At 45.5% G+C, this 14095-nt stretch overlaps 1 protein-coding gene across 9 annotated transcripts in view; it reads left to right on the top strand.

Annotated features, from left to right (window-relative positions):
- RGS6 (regulator of G protein signaling 6) overlaps positions 1-14095 on the top strand; it is a 293530-nt gene that overhangs the window by 232649 nt on the left and 46786 nt on the right. For all 9 annotated transcript variants that reach the window (XR_006019279.1, XR_006019278.1, XM_042047282.1 and 6 more), the window contains exon 15: positions 3958-4144. Coding sequence is in view for 7 of the 9 variants with exons in the window: in XM_042047282.1 (XP_041903216.1) it covers positions 3958-4144 (187 nt within the window). In the remaining 2 variants the exon portion in view is untranslated. The remainder of the gene's footprint in view (positions 1-3957; positions 4145-14095) is intronic.

The raw sequence follows: 14095 nt of genomic DNA, 5'->3' as shown, positions 1-14095 counted from the left end.
CCCCGGGCCTCGCGGAGCCGAGCGCGGGCGCGGTGCCGGCCCCTCAGTGGGCCCGGGCAGAGCCGCACCGCGGGCGCTGCTCACGGCCGGCGGGCGCTGCTCAGCTGCAGCGACAAAAGAGCTTTCCGGCCCCGCAAAACTGAAAGGCAGCAGAAGGAGGGAGTTGCACCATGGACGCCGGGGTGCACCGCGGGGGAGGGGAGGGGAAGAAGGGTGAGGGGGAGGCCTTGCGGGACGCTTCTCCCGTCCCCACCGATACTGCAGTCTCCTTGGCAGGCCCTCAGTGCCCCAGCGCACAGCCTTGCAGTATCTGTCTGCCCCCAGCTTGCTCACCAAGAACGGGTTTTTGTTGGTCTTGGCCACGCCAAGCTTCCTGTGCCGAAGATCTGACCATTAAACAACACAAAGATGTGAATATTGCCCCTGTCTGAACTGCATTTTCATTTTTACCTATCACTTTCATTCATTTCCTTTCCCAGCTGAGATGTTCAAAGATACTTCTTGGTGAATGGAAGATTTGTGAATGGTTAGAGATCTGAGATGGGAGGTGCATGGGACACTGGCATGGAGCTAGTGAGGCAAGGAGAGAAATGTGCTTGGATTCCAACCTCAGTCACTTGATGAATTCACTGTCAAGCTAGGGGTATCGTGTCCATCCCCAAGATGGGGATACAACGCTGCCCTTATTTTGACAGTTGTTTCTCTGTTTCTGGAGTCATCCATTTTTTGCCTCCTGATCGGGATTTTAAATTAATTTTTGTTGTACAATGTACCTCAGAAGCAACCACTCCCCCGCTACCACCCTGTCTTTCCCCAGCAGCCTTTTCACTGGGGGACGTCTTTGAACAGCAGTGACCGAGCACCTCTGCAGTGCTCTGCAGGGAGGCAGAAGCACACACACTGAGGTCCAGGAGCTTTCTGTGCTTTGGGGGAGCTGTGGAGGATAAATGCCATTATGGGATATCTTCTGCAAGTGACAGCAGTTTAATTACAAGCTGGATGAGGCTGGAATGGTTTATGCCACTGACAACACTTTAGGATACCCTATTATCAGCCTTCTCCAGACCTTACATGCTGTTTTGTAAAGGACAAAGAACCTGTGATCAGTGCTGCTGTTCCCTCTGTGCTGACAGTCCCTGTGCCAGTCCTGCTCAGCTTAAAGGGCACCTGTGGAGAGGACACACAAGGACATCTCCCTTCCCCCCCGCCCCCATGCAAGCGGTGTCCACTGGAAATCTGTCTCCTACAGAAGGAGAGGAGGCAATGCAGGATCTTCACTTTACTCCTCATGAACTTGGGGCTGAGCTTGTACTTCAGAAAGTGCAGGGATTCAGGGAATGCATTTGCACTTTATAATTGAGCAGAAATTCCAGCACAGTCATGTGTGTCTGCTCCTTTCCTAAGCAGAAATACCTGCTTCTCTCTTGCAATGCTCTAAATCCCATAGGAAGCCCTGCTTATGCATTGTTTTCAGGATGATTCCTTGTGGCAGAGAATTTGCCTTGGAGTTGAAGCTGCGGGGCTGTGTACCCCTCTTTGGTATTACTTGATTTTCAGATGCCAGCTATAGTGAATAGCTTTGAAATTTACCAAGACAAAACTCCCCTTTGCCTTGAAGAGGAGATCCAGCCTTGGGCATGAATTCACGAGTGCTTGCAGTAAAAAGAGCTTGTTCTTGTTACTGTCAGGTTGGTCTGGTTGGTTGGTTTTCAGACTGAGCCAAATGGTTATTAAAATGGATGGTGCTCCTATTCTGGCAAGCTGTCACTTCACAGCGTTCCTAGTTCTCTCATGAGAGTGCTTTCCCAGCCCGCCTCCCCGGCTCCAGGGGCAGAAGATAAGCCAGAAGAAAAGGTTCTCCCTAGCCAAGTGTTTGTCTGAAGTGTCCCAGCTACTCTGGAATGATTAGCATCTTTTCTCCCTATGCCTTTTCTGCATTCATGTGTTCCCATTGCATCTGAAATTGAATGATAAAGTATTTTCAAATAACGGAAGCCGCATATGGCATCAGATTATTGCACTGTGAGTGCCACCCTTTACTCTCTGCATGCATGTGATAATTGGGGGTGTCACTGTTCAAATAACAAGACAGGACATCAGGTGCACTTAAACTCTCAAAGATGGAAAAGGACCAACCGTACACACCCCACCACCAACCCCAGATACTCTATTTCAGCTATAAAATCAAACGTCACTGTCTTAGAACCACAAGTATGTGACTCCACAGGTATTGATGCAGCGTTTGAGTGTACCTCAGTCTGTTTTACTGAGCCTGCCAAGGAAATGGGAAAACCATGTTGAAGGCATATAGTCAAGTGGCTTGGGTGAGTCAGGGCTGTGGCATGAGGTCGCCTGATGGTTAAGAAGAAGCAGCAGACAGGCAAGGAGGATTAAGCCTGGCCTTGCATGTAGTGTGGTTGTCATTTTTTTCCCAAATTGACTGTTTCTACCCTCAGGTAGGGTACCAGGCTAAATGGGGTAGCAGCCTCATTTGCTTGCAGTAACACCATTTCCAGGGTGTTTAGGTACTGCCTGCAGCCATTAAGGAAGCGAGGGTCAGGAGGTGACAGGAGTCACCAGGCTGCTGGCTCCTCTACCTCCCCTCACTGCCATTGGGATTTTTGTTTGGGACAGACTATATCTTCCTCCTTCCACCACGAAGGAATATTTGCCATAGTGGCTGCACACTGATGCCACTGAATAATTTGGGGTGAGAAATCAGGACTTCAGATAAAGTTCAACTGATTTATAAGGGAGACACAGGATTTTCCAAGTTGTGCAGCTCTTGCGGATGCCCTGAGCAAGCAATGACCCAGACAAACCCTGTCCCCTCTGCGCAGTCTGCCCAGCAGAGGGAGTGCGTAAGAGCAGTGCAGGGCAGGGACAGCCAAGGCAAACCCTGCCCTCCTTGTCATCCCTGGACAATGGGCGCCTTTGCCAGGGGGTAGGAAAGAGCTGGTTATTGCAGGTGGCTGCAATATCTGTACCTATTTGCCCTGTATCTCTCAGCACTCGCTGCAGAGCACTGTTGTGCTTGCTCAGCCAGGTTGCAGGGCCCAGGTACTCAGGGCAGACAGCCCTCAGGGATATCTTCTTGCTGGAAGATAGAGTTGACCAAAACAAAAGGCTGCTGGGCACCATGTATCTTTTGAATTAATCACCTGAAAGACCGTATCTCTTTCAACAATAAATAAAAGTAGCACCAGCACCAAAATGTCTTTTTCCTAGGATAAAAGACAAAAGACATGCATGTTATTCTTGTGAAAATATTCTGTGGTCTTTCTTTTCACGGATCAAGATATGGATTATATCCTTAGCCATCAAAGAGATTATCTTCTCAGTGTTTATGAATTTACTTTAGTCTGTAAGCATAGTCTAGTCAAGAAAATATCCCTGTAAAATTGGAGTATGGCATGACAAGTGTCATCTTTTCTCATGGCATCCATCTGAATGCTGGTCAGTTTACAAGTAAAAAAAAATACTTTCTGGAAATGGAAGCTATATTAATATTAAGTTTGAAATTATATGGAAATGATATTAAGTTTGTTCTTTGTTTTGCATCCCCTCTGGATGACTGATCCTGCAGGCAGGAATGACCAGCACATTGCAGCAGGGCTGTGGGAGGCAGAGCCTGCTCCCCTCCTCCAGCTGCATAGCTCTGGACCATTTCCTGTTTGCATACCTAATCTGACACTTCTGCAGGGGCAGATTGAATAAGGATGTATCACTTCTTAAAGTCAGTGTTCTGATCTTAGCCAAAATATAAGGGGTTGGTGTAAAGTACCTCACCCCTTCCCCTTGAAGTCATGCTTACGTGGAGAGTCTTTAGTGAATTCTAATAGACACAGGATTAGGTTCTGTGTCTGTTTTGGGACTCTGCCTAGGCTTATTCACAAAATCTTACCTAGATTTCTATCTTTTTCTCTTTTCTGCCCTTTTAATTTTTTCCTAGTACAGGTTTTGGTTGGCTGTCCAAGATCTCAAGAAACAACCTTTACAGGACGTGACCACCAGAGTAGAAGAAATCTGGCAAGAGTTTCTAGCTCCTGGGGCCCAAAGTGCTATCAACCTGGATTCCCACAGCTATGAGAAAACAAGCCAAAATGTCAAAGACCCAGGGAGATATACATATGAAGATGCACAGGTTAGTTTTTGATTTTGTGGAACTACTGCTAATGAAACTCTCAGTTTTAATATGACATTCCACTATCACATTGTCACTGCTTAGTCGTAAGAAAAAGGAGATGCACAGTTTGAAGTGACTTTGAGGATGTCTATTCAAGCTGGGTAAATTATATTTTTGTTGAATCTATCTGTCGTAACAGGCTAAGGTTCCTCTGGGAGCAAATGTTCTAAAATCTACAAGTCTGGAAGGTACTGCAAGCTGGAGCCATGTCTCAGAGAAAGCACAGATGAAAGAGTGCTATACAGTTCAGCCTGTCTCTCTGTACTACCTGTTACCAAAGTCTGGCATATTTACAGAATGGCCGATGTCATATCAAAATCTTGGCTAATACACTTTTTCTGTAATGTATTTATTTATAGCTAGTTATATCCCCCTGCCAAACCCCATACTCAGCAGCTCCCTCCAACACAGCTAGAAATTTGTCCATCAGACAATACCTTAGAGTAATGATAGGACAGTAGGCAATGCAGTGAGCTTAATCCTTCCCTCCTAAGGCTCCAGCTTTATCAGGGAAATTTCACAGATAAACTGTACACAGAAAATGCCTTGAGGAAAACAGATAATTTGAGAAAAAATGTTACAAGCAAGAATAAAGCTGCATAGCCTTCTGGAAAGTGAAAATATAATTTTGTATTTTTTAAAAAAGAAAAAGGAAGAAGGGATCATTTAGCAAATATTACTAGGGACACAATTAAAAGATATCTTCCTCATAATCATTTTTATCACAAGATGTAGTAAAACCAACAGCAAATGAAAAGAATTCCTGGGTTTTGGTGTGGTTTTTTTTTTAAATTGACATTCAAAGGTAATTCTTCAAAATACTCCACTAACAAAATACTTTCATCTCAGAGGAGATGTTGTGGACCACTTATACAAGGTTAGGCAATGAATTTTTCAAACCAGCATCAAATACTCTATTTTCCTGAATGCAATCTTGCTCCTTGGGGCTAGCATAGAAGGAATGTATGTGAAGTTTCAAGGCAGTCCCCTGTGAATATCAGGCAACTTAAATGCCCTTTTTAGAGCTGAGAAATACAGGAGTATGAAGACATTCTGGCTAAGATGTATTCTTTGCTTGGCAGTTGTAGTGAAAAAGAACTTCTGCATTACCTGAAAAAAGTGATGATGGCAAAATGCAGGCTAGAGCAGAAAGGTGAATAATGGGGGAATTGATTAAATTGATAGGTAGAAGTACTAAGAATAAGATGAATGTTTAGATGATGAGTATTTAATTAGAAGAAGACATGGAGGGTTTAGCCTTGAACTGATCAGTTCACAATGTAATTGCCATTCAGAGGGGAGTTGATACAATCAAGCTGGAGCCCTGGCAGTTAGACTGCAATTTTAGCTTCTTGGGTTAATTTTATTTCAGTGGATTTTTACACTGACAGATGTCCTCAGTTCATCTGTTGTGGTTCGTGGACACAGAAATATGAGGCAAAGGTAAACCTTCAGGGCCAGCTGTGGTTATCTTGGAGGTTGAATCTATGCCAAGAGAGGATAGCACAATGCAAAAGGTGAACCCAGTTACCTTCTTGTGCAGTGGGCTTCTGGTAGCTCTCCAGAGGCCAAGCAAGCTGTTTGTGGCTGCTTGACTGGATAGCTGCAAAGGCTGTCTAACAAAAGAAGGAAGAAGAAGGACACTGCTGAAGGGTGTAGCGCCCTGGTAGAGCTGGAGCAAGGTTGGCTTTTGCTGGCTTATCCTGGAGAAGGAACATTTTTGTTTGCACATCCACTTCATGGTAGCCAACATAGATCGCCCCAGGGTGCTCTAAATCTCCCAGGTACTGCCGCAGTGTCTCTTGCAGGTCAGCCCTGCCACCACAGAGGCTCTTGTCCATGAATCTGCAGCAGCTGCCTTATCTCAGCACCCTGGCATCAGGAGCCCATGGGAGCTCCCACACATCCCACATTCCTAGGCACTCAACCAGACACAACTAGTCAAAACACCCTCTGTGGGAGGGAAAATATGAGTGTTGTCCTGTCCCGTGTAGCTTTAGCACAAAGAGGAAAACAACTGAAATGTCCTTGTAAGTAAAGAACAAGAAAAAATTACTTTACTCAACAGCACATTCTTTGAATGCCTGCAGCTGTGAGACACTTAGAGGAAGGAAAATTGTTGGCTAAACTGAGAAAATTAGTTTGGTACTCCTGCGATGGAAGAATAGGAGAAGGTGATGTGGCACTCTAGTCATGACTTGAGAGATCCACAAAATGGCAATTCTGTATAAAAAGCACTGGAAATGGACGCACTGCTGTACTTGGGAAGGGCAAGGTATAGCAGAGCACATTCAGGCCAGCAAATGCTTTATAACAGGAAGTTGAAAGCAAAGCATCGTTTGTTATCAGGTTCTTAACAGTCTACGTTGGTGTGCTTCTTGGCACAACCTTGGCTCCCAGCCCCAAAGAACTCTCCCAGATGCTGCTCAACCATCTGGTAAGGCAACTAGCCTAGATAAAAACAAGGAGAAAGGGGCTCTTGGCAAACATGCCTCTCACTTCAAACCTCTTTGTCGCTAGGCCAGTCATGGTCTGAAAGCAAATGGTTCCTCTGTTTAAGAAAATCTCAGCTCCAAATCTCAGTCCTCAAAGGGCTCCTAACTCAAACCTGAATTTGGTGTGCACTTATTATTTCAGAGAGACCTCTCTCTGAGATGGATTCCTGTACCACAGAAGCAAGTGTTTTGCCATTTCCCCATCTCAGCTTAGGATACTTGCCATGCTGTATGTCCCTCAGTGCTGCTGCACTCCACAGTCCTGCACTGCTGGGCTTGCATAGAGCTGCCCCTCTTGCTGTGGCTCCCACAGGTGCCGTTGCCCACTCCATGCCTGGCTCAAGCTGTGCCAGCACATCTCAGCTCTGAGCAGAGTGTGCTGTGCTGGCTCGGCCTGCACTCCCCTCCCCAGCTGTCCAGTTTATTGGCATCCCCATTCTCACGCAGCCCAGTGCTGCTCCTGGCTCTGTCCTCAGCGTCAGCTGTGCCAGCTATATTGGTCCGCAGCACCTTCTGTCATTTTAGTGCTGGGCCCCTCCAGAGGGGAGCCTACCAATTTAGCTGATTATTTTCTGCTCTTAAACAACTGTCCTCGAAGTAAAATATTATGATTATCAAACCATTTTCACTGGGGAGTAAAGCAGCTTTTAATACAAGGGGCATCATCAGGAAAGGTCAGTTCAATTAAACAGTGAAGTACTTAGCAGGATGTAAGCTCCCACAGGAGTTATCAGCATCATTGAACAACCAGTGTGGAGCCCTGCAATATGAAGCAGGCACCGTCAGCTCTGGAAAGTAAATAGGTTTGGGTCCATCTGAATGGCCTCTTTTGGCTAATGAAGCTGCTGACAGCCAAAGTAATTCATCTTTACATGGAAACACAGAGCTGTGAGTGTGACAATTATGGCTTATCTGTACAACACATTATTCGTTTTTTAACCATTCTCCCCCTACCCCCATCAAGCATGTCCTTGCCTCCCCTGAAATGTCTTTCTGCCTTCAGAAGGTCTTTAATCCCTTCCTCAGTCCCTTGGTGTTGGAAGCTAGTATCACAAGGATGCATTGTGTTTCCTCAGTAATGTTTTTAGGGACATTTAGTCTACGTTTACTGGTAGGCTTCAGAGCCAGGTGTACTAGAGTAAGGTAAGCCACACAGTTGTCTTTGGAATTCCTTTCCTGTTTTCTTTGTTTATTTTTATTCTTTAATAAATAAAATAGAATTTTAGATCGACATCCCTTTACCTGAAGTAACTATGAAGATGATTCAGGGAAATTCAGTTCTAATCCAGGCTCAGTTAGGGATTTTAACTGTTCTTTGCAGATCCTTGGCTAATTCCAGGGCAGATTTAGACTATAATGCTAAACTCCAGGCAGCTCAAACCAGAAATGTACCTGTACCAGATTTGAAACATAGAATAATTTGGGACAGAAGGCATGATCTTTAAAGATCATCTAGTCCAGCTTCCCTGAAATGAGCAGGGTACATCTTCAACTAGATCATATTTCTCAGAGCCCTGTCCAACCTGACCTTGAATGTTTCCAGAAATGGGGCATCCACCACATCTCCGGGCAACCTGGGCCAGGGTTTCACTATCTTCATTCTAAAAACTTTCTTCCTTAAATCTGGTCTTGAGATTTGAGCCCAGTTCATGCTCTCAGCTGCCCCAGGTGTAGTTCAGTTTGTTCTGGACTGTGGCAGAGATATGAGTCCTTGCAGGATTCATCAGTGGTCAGTCATCAGTTTGCATTCTGGTTGTAACAAGAAGTTCAAGGTGTTGACAGAACTTGACAGGATCCTGTTGAATTCAATACCAAACTCCAAGTTTACGCAAGGATCTCTTGGAAGTGAAATGTCATTTTGCACCAAGAAGGGAGAATGAGGTGTGGCTTCTCTTGATTTTGTGTTTTCAAGCATGCACAGGATGTGAAAGGCCTGGTGTCTATTCAGTGGCCATACAGAACTCCATTTGTCGGTCTGGAGCAAAACCATAGCATGGAAGGAAAATGTGAAAATAATCATTCATTGTGTGTCTGTATCATCTTTCATGTAAGAACTTGAAGAAACATTATTCCTATTTTCTTAAAGTTTTGCCCAGTCACCCTAGTTACATGCATGCCTGTAAAGGACGATGACTAAGGATGGAGAATCAGGGTTACAGCAAAGCAGCTCTGGTTGGCAGTGCAGGCAGCCAGCAAGGGGGCATGGGGCAGACCAAGGTGCTCTGCCTTTAAGAGGGGATCAAGTCCACCTGAGCCAGTGCTGCTCAGAGGCCTTGAACCTGCAGTACGGGGAATTGAAAGCACTGCGGCACTGCATCAGTATTTATACATGAATGGTGTGCCCAGGGCTCCTGGAGGCTTTTGACAGCCTGCACCTTCCTGTGGAGGTTAGGGACTGAACAAGGACTTGACCTTTATTCCCTTCTCCTTCTTTGGCTCTGATTCTGTGGAGCTGGAGGACAAAATCCTTCCTTACACTGCACTCTGGTTGTCTTCCTTGTATTTGGGTTATGGTGACTGTAGAAAACATACAGAGTCTCACTGTTGTGTATTTGTTACACTTAGCAGAAAAAATTGCAAGCTCCTGCACTTGTGGATTTCACAAAACAACCTACAACCAAACAGAATCTAGAATCAAGAGCCCCACAAATACAGCTGGAAGAGTAGTCTGGAACAAAAATAGCAAAGTGCTGGTGGAGGCTTATGCTGGTGTGCCTGATGTACAGAGCAGGAAATAGAAGGCTTGAAGCAGAAGTTTACATAGGAGCAGATACTTTGTGTTATTATTTTGCTGTTTTGGTTTGTTGGGAGTTTTTTTCAAAATGCACATATGCACCACACATCAGAAAGTATTTCTTTTTATCTTTTGCCTTCCATTTTAATTTTTGCTTTAGCAGTCATGTTATATGAAAAACATCTACCATTCAGCCTTTGTCTTGCTGTTCCCTTTCTGTCTCTGAAGGCATCAGGGATCAAACTACTGTCTAAGTTAATGTCCTTCTGTCACACACAAGCAGGAAAAAGTCACGAGTGACCTCTCTCCTTGCAGACACAGTGACAGAAGGCAATAGATCTCTCCAAATGAAAGATCATGGGAATGGGGTAACAGGAACAGTCAGCATATTCCCACAGGACAATAGTCTGCCTGTTATTCAGGGTGCTGATCCTGCCAAGCTGTCTAAAACTACATGCATGAGTATTAACAGTGCCTCAGTGCCAGACGTTTCCTACCTCCAAAAAATACCTTTAGATAGATTACATGGGAAAGTCTCTAGCTTGCTCAAAAATTGAATTCAGCACTCAGACTCTGGGACTCTTGTGTCAGTAGTGTGCACTGTGCTTCTTGAAAGCAAGAAACAACTGCATGTCAGATCCAGAACAAGAGAATTTCCTCTTCATGTGAAGGTCAGGAAGCTGCTGATACTGTTTCTTTTCTCCCAAATAGGGAGGGAAAGTCCTTGCAAGTGCATCCTTTTATCTAATCAAGAAGCCAGAGCTCCAGGAGGCACTTCTCACAGACTTCAGGGGTATGGTCCCCTCCCGCTAAACCCATGCATTGCAGCAACACTGGTCTTTAATTTTTTAAGGTGTTGTTACCTCTTTAAATGTTCACACTTCTAATTAAAAATTTAGGAAAAAAATCCCTGGGAAGATCTATCAGCAATGCATTTCACATCTCTGCTCAGCCCACAGCAGGTATGGGGTGTCAGGATGGGGTTTGTTGGCAAACAGTTAAAAGATTCAATATACATTTAGACTCTGAGATCTTGAGCTCAACCACTTAACAGCAGCCCAAGATGACATAGCAGCAGGTATCTTACAGTCAAAATGTTGATGAGGCATGGAAAACTGTTTATCTATCCAGTACATGTTCTCTAGGTAGGCATCCAAGCAGGATTGGTGTTCCCTATCTCAGCATTGCCACCTTTACTCAGAAGCTGTGTTCTGCTTGTTTCTGCAGAGCTGTATCCTGCTCTATCACCATCTCCTATGGAACACAGAATGCCCCACTGAAATAGAATTTTCTTCTGCTGTGTGAGGGGTTCTGCATGTTCCTCTCCATGGTACAGTTCAGCTTTTTGGCAGGATTTTTCACAGAGAAAATGAAGAGGAAGCTGCTGACAGCCTGCAGGTGTCAGGGTGTTAACCAAAAGTAGTTACACCTCATAGCTGTACAACAGCATGCACAAGAGGGAAAAACCTCATCTTCATTGCTGCAGCTCCTACATATTGTATTGTTTGGAAAAGAAATGCCAGTCTCCCAAATGCCACAGGAGGTTTTCCCCTCCTCCCAGGCAAAATCTTTTCACTTGGGCTTTTTGCCAGTAGCCAGGATTTGGCCCATATTGAGAGAATCAGCCTCTTAGCCACGATCATTGTTCCCAAAACCTAAAGCTGCTCATATGGCGTTAGACTCCCGGCAGCCCACTCTTGTCTCCCAGGATAGCCCTTGCTATATTTAGGACTAAATCCTCCTGCAGTACCAGGCTGACCCCTTAACTGCACAGCACTCAACAACCCTTTGCCTCTAAGTCCTCTGCACTGTGTCTGCCATGGACCCTCGACAGCTCTGCCCTCACATTTGTGTTTGAAGATACGAAGCAAACCAGTTGTCTCATCAATTTACAGAGGAGCCATAGCTAAATTTATGTGTTACTTTTATCAATGTGCTTTTCCATGAAAGATTTACATTGTGTTTCCAACTATGTATCTACAGGGCTAAACAAAGGATTTCTGTGTATTAGTCAAAATGAGCTCTCATTGCTTACAGTTACCCCTCTTGCTAAGGCTCTTTCTTACATTCCTGTGCCTTCAGCCCTGTGTAATTTCATTTGTGGGCTGAAAAAAAACTTTATGCTTTTTAGTTTAGCAGGGAGGTTAGTCTATATTACAGGATAATTATTAATCTTTTTTTTTCCCTTAGTAGTAAAAGCAACTTGATTGAGTGTGAAGAAAACGCACCAGCTAAAACTCGGTGTAAATTATCATGTCCCTTGAATACTTGAGTGGCAAAAAAGGTACTGCTCAGATTTTCCAGAGCAATTCACTTTTAGGCCAAGACCCTTGTGTGCCATTTGCCAATCTGAAGCATTTCTTTTCCAACTATAAATCCAGGAAAGCCTCGCAGTCCCACAGCAGTCGGAGCACCCAGTATCCCCTGGCCCTGCTAGATGGCAGCACTGCCGGGTACCAGAGAGGCTCCGGGAAGGGGCTCACCCTGGTTAATGCAGGCAGGGAGCTCAAACAGGCACTACAGCATTTTTGAGAAGAGTGAAATCCTAAATGCAGAGACCAGAATAAGCAGATCCAGAAGCGCTCTTAGTGGGGATTTGGAAACATGAACGGGAATTGGAATAAAACATATGTGTTTCCCTGCTTTCTCACCCCCACTGGTGTTTTCCCATCAAGTTCAATCAGGGCAAATGTGAAGGTCTCTTCTGCAGCTTCTTCACTGTTTGCCTCATCTCAGCGGTGCCTGCTACCAACTACTTCAGCTTTCAGAGCTGAAGCAGCAATTTTTACTGCTTTTTCTGAAGTGCATTTTGGCACCATCATTTAGGTTGAATGCAGTTGATCATAATTGCTCCTAAAAAATGTTGCATTCAGTTTTGGCACAAGTAACTGCTAAAGAGGAGTAGGTGTCCTTTCCTTTCTTTGCCTTTTTGGAAGATCCTGGTGGTGGTATGGTAGGTGGTCCTGCTGGTTGAACAGGATTCTTGAGGATGACCTGGGAAGAGTACAACAGAGTTAACAGGACGTATCTCTAACAACCTGTGGATAGCAGGTTTTGCTGGCTGCAGTATGTGTGTGTGCTGGCACAGGGGTTAACCTCAGCTCCTCTGCCACAAATGTCTGTGCAGAGTAGAGGTGCCGACAGACAGGCACTAGGCTGCTGCCAAGTCTAATTGGAAGGTGCAGCAGTCACACACCATGTGCTCAGAGAAGCGTCTGCTTTCTTCTTCCCACGTCTTCTTTGTGCTATAGAGACAGCTCTTCCAAAAACAAACTCCAGGCAGGTTCTCAGCTGGCATCTCTTGCCATCCTTCCAGCAAAGGCCACAAGACCTTCACTCAGGCAGCACTCTCTCATGTGTGAATCTGCAATAAATTCCTCCCCAGTGTCAAGCATACAGGTAGAACAAATATTAGCATTCACTGCACTATGCTGTTATTTATTTAGCTGTTTAATCTACTGCTTTACATTGCTTGTGGCCTTTTCTTCTAATGGATTTGTCTGACATGCTGCAAATCTCCCTTGCAGCTGGCCAGAGGGTTGGCTGCATGCTTGCAATACAAAAGGGGTCTCCAAATCAGCTCTCACTAATTAATACCAGGTGTTGGTGACAGGGTGAAGGAGCCCTCCAAAACAGTCCAGAAGATGTTAGTGGAATAGCTACAGCAAGGAGGGTAAAGTGGGCCTTTGCAGCTCAAGTGCATCTCCACAGCTACCTAGCCTTAGTGTAAACCCCCCAAAATTAGCTAAAAATCATGGAACAGAATCATTAAGATTGGAAAATACCTCCAAGGTCATCAAGTACAATCTATGACTGAACACCACCATGTCAATTAAATCATAGCACTAAGTGCTACCTCCATTCATTTCTTGAACACTTCCAGGGCAGGTGACTCCACTGTCTCCCTGGGCAGCTCATTCCATTGCTTAACCACCCTTTCAGTGAAAAAATTATTCCTGATGTCCAACCTGAACCTCTGCTGGTGCAGCTTGAGGCTGTTTCTGCTTGTCCTGTCACTGGCTGCCTGGGAGAGGAGGCTGACCCCCACCTAGCTACAGTCTTCTTTCAGACAGTTCTAGAGAGTGATACGGTCTCCCCTGAGCCCCCTTTTCTCTGGGCTGAACAACCCCAGCTCCCTCGGCTGCTCCTCATGTGAGTGACTTTCTAGACTGTTCACCAGTTTCGTTGCCCTTCTCTGGACATGCTCCAGCACCTCAATTTCTTTCTGGTAGAGAGGGGCTCAAAACTGGACATGGGAATTGAGGTGTGGCCTCAGGAGTGCTGAGTACAGGGGGACAATCACTGCCCTGGTCCTGCTGGCCACACTGTTCCTGATACAGGCCAGGATGCCACTGGCACACACTGGCTCATGTTCAGCTGCTGTTGACCAGCTCTCTCAGGTACCTTTCTGCCAGGCAGCTTTCCAGTCACTCATCCCCCAGCCTGTAGCACTGCATGGGGCTGTTGTGACCCAGGTGTAGGACCTGGCACTTCACCTTGCTGAACCTCATACAATTGGCCTTGGCCTGCTGATCCAGCCTGTCCAGATCCCTCTGCAGAGCCTTCCTACCCTCCAGCAGATCAACACTCCCACCCAGCTTAGTCTCATCTGTGAACTGGCTGATGGTGCACTTGATCCCCTCATCCAAATCATCAACAAAGACATTGAAGAGGGCTGGC

The sequence above is a fragment of the Corvus kubaryi genome, unplaced genomic scaffold (assembly GCF_017639235.1).
Source record: "Corvus kubaryi isolate FWS band 111438036 unplaced genomic scaffold, C.kubaryi_AGA036_p1.0 66, whole genome shotgun sequence".
NCBI lineage: Eukaryota > Metazoa > Chordata > Aves > Passeriformes > Corvidae > Corvus > Corvus kubaryi.
Note: the sequence above shows the minus strand (reverse complement) of the source record. Positions and strands in the feature narration are given on the sequence as shown.